General features: G+C 48.6%; 1 protein-coding gene across 7 annotated transcripts in view; it reads right to left on the reverse strand.

The window, feature by feature from the left end:
• The window catches only part of Ccdc85a (coiled-coil domain containing 85A), a 177,682-nt gene extending 167,956 nt beyond the window's left edge, over positions 1-9,726 (reverse strand). For 5 of the 7 annotated variants that reach the window (XM_005385767.2, XM_005385766.2, XM_005385764.2 and 2 more), the window contains exons 1-2: positions 9,461-9,726; positions 2,099-3,050 (exon numbers count right to left, since the gene is read on the reverse strand). In XM_005385767.2, coding sequence (XP_005385824.1) covers positions 2,099-3,050; positions 9,461-9,712 — 1,204 coding nt within the window. In that variant the 5' untranslated portion in view covers positions 9,713-9,726. Of the gene's footprint in view, positions 1-2,094; positions 3,051-9,460 lie in introns of all 7 variants that reach the window. The other 2 variants (XM_005385765.2, XM_005385762.2) reach the window with 2 other exon arrangements.

Raw genomic sequence — 9,726 nt, forward strand, 5'->3', positions numbered from 1 at the left:
CCAAAAAAAAAAAAAAAAAAAAACAAATGTCATATGAGTTGACTTCTAATGCATCCAGTAAAGTTTGGACCACAGAAATAAAGAGTAGAACGATGGTTACCAGAGGGTAGGGTAATAACAGAAGGGGAAGGAATGTGCAGTTGTTGATCAAATGGCACAAAACTTCAGACAGAAAGGAGGAATAGGATTTGAGATCTATCATACAGCCAGGTAATTATAGTTGATAATCATATATATCTCAAACTAAGAAAATAAATTGAAAATGTCTCACCATAAAAAATTTTACGTGAGAGGCAGTAGATATGTTTGATTTAATCATGCCACATTGTATACATAGACCAAAATATCACATTATAGCCAACAAATATTTACAAATTATAATTTGTTAATCTATAATAATAATATAAAATTTTTAAATAAAGATAGAGTTCTTTAAAGAGCGATTTTATAAAATAAAGGTTTACTGTAAGTGAACTACCTGCCCCTAAGTATTTTTAGTTTAAGAAATGATGTTTCCTTAAAACAGTGTACATCATTCCTTCTCAAGCTCATTAAAAATTAATCAAGAAATGGGAGAGTCATTAACTTTACTTTCCCGTTGACCCCCCCGAAGACAAGCACCACGGTCAATGACCCAACTCATGACAGTAACACAACCAAACGATCTTTTCTAAATGACCTTCACCCCTTGTGTAGCCAAGGCTGCCCGTGGCAATCATGGCACCTCTACACCACCCTTGGGAACAGCGGATACAGGTGCAAGCAATCTGGCAAACGCACCAGCCAGAAGACCCGGAAACAGAAGATAATGGCTTCTCCGTGCTACCTCCAACCCAGGCAACCAAGAAAACAGCAGCTGTCTTTCCCACCTCTACCAGTTCTATGTGCACTTAGAAGAATGCCAGATGCACTGGAAGCCGAGCTTCCAGAGTCAATTCTCAACACTCGGAGCAAAGGATTAGGATGAAATGGAACCCAACAACTAAACTTTAAGGTACAATATTGAAAATTTATCCCTTCATGCCACTAAAATTGGCAGCCTTCTCCACCACTGTTCATAGCTGGCCACACATAGACTCTAGAGGAGCTTTCATATACAGCGAAAAACCAGGTATTTTAGTGAAAAACCCACGGTTCATAAAACCAATGACTTTAGTTTCAACTCAACCATAAGAAGTAATACAAAAGAATTGTGAAAGGGTTTTTTATTGTTCTGTTTTGGTTTTGGTTTGGTTTTTGTTTTAAGAAATGATTTCTCTCTCTTGAGTTCAAAGTGATTTCAGAACGAAGATGCAGAAAATTAAGCTGCATTTAAAAGGTCTAAAAGCTGAGGTTTAGTGCTGCCTCAGCAAATGTAGCAGGTGTCATGCTTTGGAAACCAAAGGCGAGTCCACACACACCTGTACATGCTAAACAGGTATATTTAAATGACCCAGAAAGGCGTCTCCTCTGATGTGAAAGGGCATACTCTTTAAAACATATTTAAGGGACTTTGGTGAGACAGTAGGTGGCTTTGAATGAGCAGGAAAGAGAATTACTTGAAGCATCGTGGATGCAAATAAAACTCACAAATCCATGCTACCACCACCAATACAAAGAAAGAAAGTCCTCAAGGCAAAAGGACATGTATAGGTATTCAAGCAAACCAGTCACCAAGCCTACTAAGGGTTGCCATGTTTCTTTTTTAATACTGTTTTCATAATAAGGATTCATCCTTTCTGAAAAAGCTGTTAACTGTATTCAAAAACCACTCGCGTCCCCTTCCACAAGTGAATCCTGGCAAGAGATAGCATAAACTAGGAAAATACTGAACTTCAGAATGAAAAAACCTTATTCTTATCTCCAGTACTCATAGATTTCAAGTCAGAGACTAACCCTTCACCCTCCACCATCTTCTGTCTTGCCTGATAACCATATATAATAAAAACAAATCAAGGGGAAGAAACACACTTCATGATCTCAGGGACAATGTCTGTCCCTCCTCCCAACCCACCCCTCAGCCAGCACCTGTACTTTCTAGGTTGACAAGCCCTTTATCATTCATCACTCTCTGCTCAGTTGCTCAGGAAAAGCCGTTCCACAGCGCGTACTGACCCACCGTTCATGCCACTGTAGACATTGCGATGATGGGGTGATGCATCCTCTTGTGCTTGCCGCCTGAGGGTGCCCTCCCTGCTGCCTCCGCCGCTGCCTCCGCCGCCTACGTGTTTGTGATCAGGGCTGCCCCCATAATGTTGTTTGAGATGCTCAGGGCTGGTGCCCCTGGCTCTGGGAAGGTGTTCCAGGCTCCCCCCAAGAGCGTGTTTCTGAAGGTGCTCTGGGCTCCCTCCACTGTGCCTGGCATGCTCCGGGCTGCCCCCTGGCCTGTGCTTCTGGAAATGCTCTGGGCTCCCGCTCAGCACGTGCTTAGGCAGCGTCTCTGGGCTGCTCCCTGGGTGTGCATGCCTCTGCTGCTCCGGACTGCCCTTGCACAAAGGTTTGTGGTGCTCGGGGCTGGGTCCTTTGAGGGCCTTTGGGTGCTCTGAGGTCCCGGAGACCCTGGGCTTCTGCAAGTGTTCAGGGCTGGCACTCCTGTGCTTGGAGTGCTCCGGGCTGCCCTCACCCCGGGGCTTCTGCAGATGCTCAGGGCTGCCTCCACTTGCATGGTGCTTGTGGTGGTCAGGGCTATCGGTGCTGCCAGTGCTGGAGGTACTGCTGCCATCTCCCACATCCCGCACGTAGGGTGCAGGGGAGGCTGCAAGTTGGCACAGGCTGGCCTGGCTGTCAATGGAGCAGCGGCTGCCCGCACAGCCCGCACCCTTCTCCTCATCCAGCAGTACGCAGAGTTCCTTGAGCTCCATGTTCTCCTTCACTACTTCCTCCTGCTTCACCTCCAGCTCCTTTAGCTTCTGCAGGTATAAGGCCACTTCCTTGTGCATCACCCCAGCTGTGTAGCGGCCCAGTCTCTGCCACTCCCGGGACACCCTTTTCCCTTTCTGCCGGTCATCATCCAGAAAACAGCAGAGATCCCTCAATTCCTGGTTGTCCTCCTGGAGTTTCTGGTTAATATCCTGAAAAGAGAGAAACAACCACTCAAGGCAGGAACTCATAGGAGGCTGCACGCTCAGATACCTGGGGTCGGGGGAGCCTGGAACTGCTGAGTTCTCTGGGATGTCAGGGGAAGAGGTGAAAGGGCAGGAGGGAGGTGAAGGTGTGTACCCCTCCACAAACCTATAAATGCTGAAATAATAAGTGTCAGTTTTGTTCTCTGCATAACACTTTATTATTTCATCTAAGTTTCACCAAAATATTTGATGATAGAAATTGCTATCATTTTACAGAAGGGGAAATTGAATCTCACAAAGCTTCACTTGTCCAGAATCATGCAGTCAGTATTTAGGGAGCAGACAGTTAATTGATAAAAAATCAGTTCATAGAAAACAAACACCACCCCCCATACACCCTCGAAAGCACATGGCTGCTTCTGACCTATGAAATATCCCAAAGCTCTGTGACTGAAGGTCTTTCAATAGCACCAAAAAAGCACTGCTCCACTGTTCAACCTTGACATGGAATGAGCCCAAACCCCCCACTAGGGAAACACACAGTTGCCCTCTAGTGGGCCTCAGCGGCCACATCCAACCCCTACCTGCTGTACCCACACGGATGTCTCTCGGGTATCTCACACTTAACATAAGCTACACTGAGCTCTTGATGGTCAAACACGCCTTCCCAAAGCGCACCTCTCAGCAACCACCATATCCACCCAGCCCACTGCCCTCCCCAGGAATCTGCTGGGTACCTTCTCTCTCCTTCCACTCCCAAACCAGTGTTTGGAAAGCAACCTCAAAAATTTACTTCACCTTGTCACTCCCATAGTAAAAACGCTTTAACAGTGTGTCAGTGCCATGGGATAAAGTGCAAACTCCTTTGCTTCTCACCAGGCCCCACGTGATCTGACTCAGTCTGCTCATTCATAAACATTTAGTAAGCATCTAGTATGCACAAGGGACAAGTTCAAGTGGAAGAAATAAAATTATATATATATATATATATATATATATATATACAATCACGTAATGCAAAGTGCTGGGGAAAAAAACTAAAGAATGCTAAAAATACTTTTTTTTAAGGCACCACTGCAAAGAAGGGAAAGAACTGAGCAACGACCTGGCTAAAACGAAGGAGCAAACATGTATGTGAAGGTGAAGCAGAGCAGACATAGGGCAAGTACACAAGCCCTGGAAATGGGATGAAATGAGGTGGGAAGGGAGGTCAAAGAGGCACCGGAGCCTAAGTGGCATGGGGCTTGGTCCACCATGGAAGGGACCTGGGGTTGCTGAAGACCTGAGATGAGAGGAGTGACAGATATGACTCGTTTTATAAAGAACTGCCACAGTTCTGGGCAGGACCGTGACTGACCCGGGCGGGGAGGAGGAGGAAAGGGAGCGAGACAGGATCAGGGGGAGGCCAGATGACCAGTGGGGACGCCGCAGGACTGGTCCAGGTCGACATCGGTGGCTTAGGTGCGAGGGAGCAATGGAAAAGCTGAGCACCACGCACTGAGGACAGCAGTCCTAGCCTTGTTTCAGGTCAGGGGGAAAACCCTTCTCTCACGTGCAGTGCCTTCCCCAGCCTTGTACACAACCAGGCTCATTTTGTTATTCCTCCACAGAGCCAAAGAACAAGCCCCTGCTCGGTGCCACCCTTCCACTTGCCCCTGTTTACCTATTGCAGTGCAATAGTTGTGTGTATACTGCCCGTTAGTTCAAGTCTCCATCCTCACCGGAGCCCAAGAGAATGGGAAACCTCGTCTACTCTATTCTCCTATGTGGCAAGAGCATGGTACTCCCGCTCCGGACAATGCATTGTGACATTCCCACTTACTCTCCTCTCACACACACAGTAGAAGAGGCGCCATGGTTAGACATGGGGCAGGGTTCGCCATGGGGCTGTCTGTAAGACCCACCCTGCTCTACCAGCCTGACCACCTCCGGTTTTACACAACTCTAGCTCCCAATCAGAGCTACAGATACGCAGAAAACGGACTTCCTTCTGTTAAACCTGAGTTGACCTCAACACATCCCCTGATACTGACTAGAAAATAAATTTTAAAATGTCTACCAATGATGTCCTTCATTTCCTGACAGTCACAAGGCCCAGGATGGAAAGCAATTTCCAGGCCTGTAAAATCAGTCTTCATTCAACTCCAGTTCCAGCCCTTGGCCTCACTGACAACTGTAGCTTTGTTTCTAATGCCCACTTCTTCCTTTTGTTTTTGTGGTTACTTTATGACCTTAGGCCTGACCTTTGCCAGCAGCCTCCCACCTGGCTTCTCTGCCTTAGTGTGCATCTTGTCTTCTCTTGCCTGCTCTAATCCAAACTCCCCTCAGCCAGACTGATCTTCAGGAAGGGTCCCCACATGGTTTGCCTTCCTGCTCACCAACCTCCAGCAGCTCCCCTTTGGTAGGAAAAAAGAACAAACCCTTTGGCCACACCTGAAAAACATTCTCCTATATTTCTACCTTTGACTCTCGGTGGACAAATTAGGAGCCCTAATTACACCTGTGCACTCCAGCCAGCGCCTACCCTTCCCACCCATATGAACTTAACCTACAACGACAGATTTCCCCTGAGCAGTCTCTCTAGGCACCAGAACACTAACCACAAATATGCGCCAGGTCACACCTCATAAATGAATGAGGTAGCTTTCTCCTCACTGCTTAATGCCCATAACACATTTCAGCATTCACTGGGCATCAATTTTTTCTTCCTTTCTCATATAGGTATCTGAGCATATGAAAGACAGATGTCTAACGTCTTCGCATATGCAGCATACCTGCCAGGGTACCTTTCATACTGTAGACACTTAAGACAGTGTTTATGGACTGATCAAACCTTTAAAGCCCTAGGCTTGCTGCCAAAACAGGTTTCAGCTGTAGCTCCTGAGAGAGGATTTCTACTATTATTTTCAGCAAGCCCCTGCTATGTTGGAATCTACAGTAACAAGAGGATAAATTATCCCTTGATATTGATGCCTTAGAGGCAATCAGAAGCTATGACTATTCAGAGAAAATAGTACTAAACAAAATTAATCTTTCTAAGCTTCAAAATGTATTCAACATTCAATTTAATCCTGGAATTAGATAGAAAAAAAAAACCATGCTCTTCTTCATCTGAATGGGTTTCCATCTGAAATGCTTTCCTTGGACTCCCACATTAGTCCTGATTTCTCCAGAAATGCAAACAGGACTGGCAGTATCCTGGGCTCTGTGGAGGGGACTAGAGCCTTCACAGCACTTCACACTGGTGGCGCCAGAAGGGGCCGATTCCACTTTATCACAGCTCCTTCTTCCCACCTCAACTTCCCTGAGAATGTTGCCTACTTTCCACTTGAAAGCCCTTTCTTTCAGCCTGTAGGCACAGCCAGGCGACCTCGCCAGCTGGATTCCCCAAATTCACCACAGTGAGACCTGGACTTTCTTCCCGAACCAAGTTCTCTCTGAACACCACCATGGGCCACCAGATTCTATCCAAGTGTCTCACATGGCCTGTGTCCACTTTGTAGAGCACCACCCAAAACTTCAACCTTGATTGAAGAGCATCATGAACTATATCAACAGAGAAGAACTGCTGTAATGCATTCTTTCTTTTCAGTGCAGAATGAAGGAGAGGAGATGGGAGCAATAGGAAGATTAATGCAATGCAGACAACGAATCCACAGAGATTTGGCTGCCCAAAATCAGCCCCCACCAGCATTCTGTGTCCCCGGAACAGTCCAAAGAACCCAATGTCTTTCCATATTAGCACCCTAATCAAAACGCCCTTTCTCCACCCCTTCGGGTCCCAACATTCTCAACAAAGAATATCAGATAGCTAAAAGACAACAAAACCTATTCTGAGTATTTTATATCTATGTGACCTTGGGAAATCTACCTAAGCTTCCTGAGGTTGCTGCATCCATGTATCATTTAACCCTCATAGAACCATATTTAGAACTGGAATTAAAATCCTCACTGAGCCCCTGAGAAAACTGAAGCTCAGAGAAAGGTTAACAGTTTGCCCCAGCTAAGCAAACTATATAGCTACAATTCCACCTACTAGCCTCAAAACTATCTGGATGCAATTTCAAAGTCAGCTCACAGAAAGGGGCATTAAAGAGTACTGTGGCCTTAATTACCCTACATTTACAGTCAACTGAGTACGCCAAATCATCAGAGCCAAGAGTAAGATCGCTATCTTCCAATAACACCACCAAATAAATACACCTGTCACTACAGTGCCCAAGGAAGCTCTGTGCTAAAATGACTAAGAAAAGGGAGAATGTTGGCCTCTCAGCGGAGCCTTAACACAGCAGGCACCTCAGGCCTTGGTACCTTGGTACCACCCTGAAGCTACCCGGGGATGACTTTACTTCTTTTTGGAGTAGAGTCTGCAATAATAAGTAACCAGCTGTCATCATTTCTGAACTTCACAAGGGGGAAGGCTAAGAAGTCTTTTAATGCCACCTCGTGAATCTAGACCACAAAGAGACTTCGCTACTTAGGGTGTAACTGCTCATAACTGGCCCAATAAGCTATTTTCCTTCTTTTTTTGTTGTTTTTTTGTTTTTCTTCCGGTACCAGGAATCGAACTCACCACCTTGCGCTTGCCAGGCAGGCGCTGTGCCGCTGAGCTAAATCCCCAGCCCCGCAATAGCTATTTTCTAAGTGATGCCACTGTAGTGAAAACCAGGTACCCCACCACTCAGAGCGCTACTGCTCCACTCACATGGAGCTTCACACACAGCCCACAGCTACATGAAAGGACACCCAAGAATCTGATTTATCGTGTTGATTCTCTATATTATTAAAATTTTTAGGAAATTAATTAAGTTAAACTCTTACAAGTCACATTACTGTTCAAACCATTTAAGAAGATTAAACTCCAGGCTGAAAGACTGATACTATTGTCCAGTTTCACCTAAGAAATCCAGGCTGTACCATTATCTGTCCCCACCTAATGACAATAACCATTATGTTTTGTAGTCAAGTTCAGTACTAAACCTTGCCCTACATTATTAATTTATCTTCCCAACACCCGAGGAATTATCATGTGCGTTACACTGATAATAGAGTAAGGACCTGACAAATTACCCAAGCTCACCTTCCTGGCAGATGAGGTTTCCAAAGGCGAACCCACTTCTAAGATCATCTTGCCCCTATTCCAGCCTGCCTCTATTCGCCAAACAGCCTGGTGCTTAATAATACTCCATTAATAATGAATTAAAATAAAGGAGAGATTAAGGCTGGGGATTTTCTGTCTGTGGGCTCTTCCTAATTGCACCGACTCTGGGGACCATAGGACAGAGAGTTGGGAACTCGGAGGGTCATTTCCACTCAGACTGCGTGGTGCAGCACACAGGCGAATCCGGGCATCCCGCACCTGCCATTCCTGTGTCCAGAATCCCAGAAGGAGAGCCCGGAGGCAATTAAACAGTCTACCGAGGAAGAAGCGGGTGGGAGTGGACAGGGACAAGAACAGCTTGTGCCTGCGGGAATGTGCTCCCTAAGGTCCCCGCAGGTATTTCGTTTGTGTCTGGCTTCCTATAAACAAAGCAGAACAATGAGAGGAAGGAATAGCGGGAGGCACCAGGCAAGCATGTGGAGAGGAAGTTTGCAGCGTATCGTGGCCAGCAGGGCGGTTCCCGGCCCCTGGGCTGCTGCTGCCTGGCAGGCACATTGCTGGCCCTCAGAGCTCTCCAAGGAGAAAAGAAAGTTAGCGGAATTAGGGGTCTCCCCGCCTGCTAACAGCACTGGGACGGTGAGCCAAAATAGAAAGCATCACACACGGACCCTTGGGGCACCCTTTCAAAGCCCTGCGCCGTCCACAGTGCGCCCCTTGCCTTCCCATCCACCTCCCATTCTGGATAAAATTAAAACCAGACCGCGGTGGACTGGGGAGCGGAGGATACAGTCCCGGACGACCCCAGCCAAAGGAAGGCAAAAGAAGCACAGCAGCTGGCGGAATCTCTGAAGGTGCTTTGCCCCAGGTGACGCACACCAGCTCCAAGGGCGGGGCCGCTACTCCTCCCGGGCATCCGCCGCCCCTCTCCCGGGCAGGGACGCCCTTTCCATGACCCCTGCCCACCCGAAGGATGGCGGCGCTGGAGCAGCCTCCCCCGACCACCCGGGCAGCGCTGCCCGGCACCCCGTCACCCGGCCTCCCGCAAGCGGCTCCCCGAGCGCGGACGTTCAGGCTCTCGGGGACAGAGGGTTCAGCGGGTCGCCACCTCCCTCGGCACTTTCCCGGTCGCTGGCGACCGTTCCTCTCGCTTCAGAGAAGCCGGGAGAGCTCGAAGCCGTCGGGCAACGGGAGGCCAAAGCCCCCGAAGTTTGCCAAACTTTGCGGAGGGCGGGACGGGCGGCTGCGGGCTGGGAGGACGCAGGGAGGGTCGCCTTGCGAGGGGAGGGGCCCGCACCGGCCCGCCGGCCGCGCTCACCTTGAGCCCGCGGATCTCGCCGAGGTGCAGCTGCAGCCGGCGGTTCACCTCGCGGATGAGGTTGCTGTGGTCCAGCATCGCGCTCACCTTCTCGGCCTCGGCGCGCCGCAGGCTGCGGATCAGCTCCTCCTTGCTCCACTGCAGCAGCTCCTCGTCCGACACTTTGGACAGGTCCTCGGCGGCGGCGGCCGGGCCCCCCGGGGCTGGGGCGCAACTTTCGGCCGCCGCCGCGCCTGCGGCCGCCTTGGACATGGTACCGCGGGCGG

This window comes from Chinchilla lanigera, unplaced genomic scaffold (assembly GCF_000276665.1).
Source record: "Chinchilla lanigera isolate Chin_1 unplaced genomic scaffold, ChiLan1.0 scaffold00023, whole genome shotgun sequence".
Lineage (NCBI taxonomy): Eukaryota > Metazoa > Chordata > Mammalia > Rodentia > Chinchillidae > Chinchilla > Chinchilla lanigera.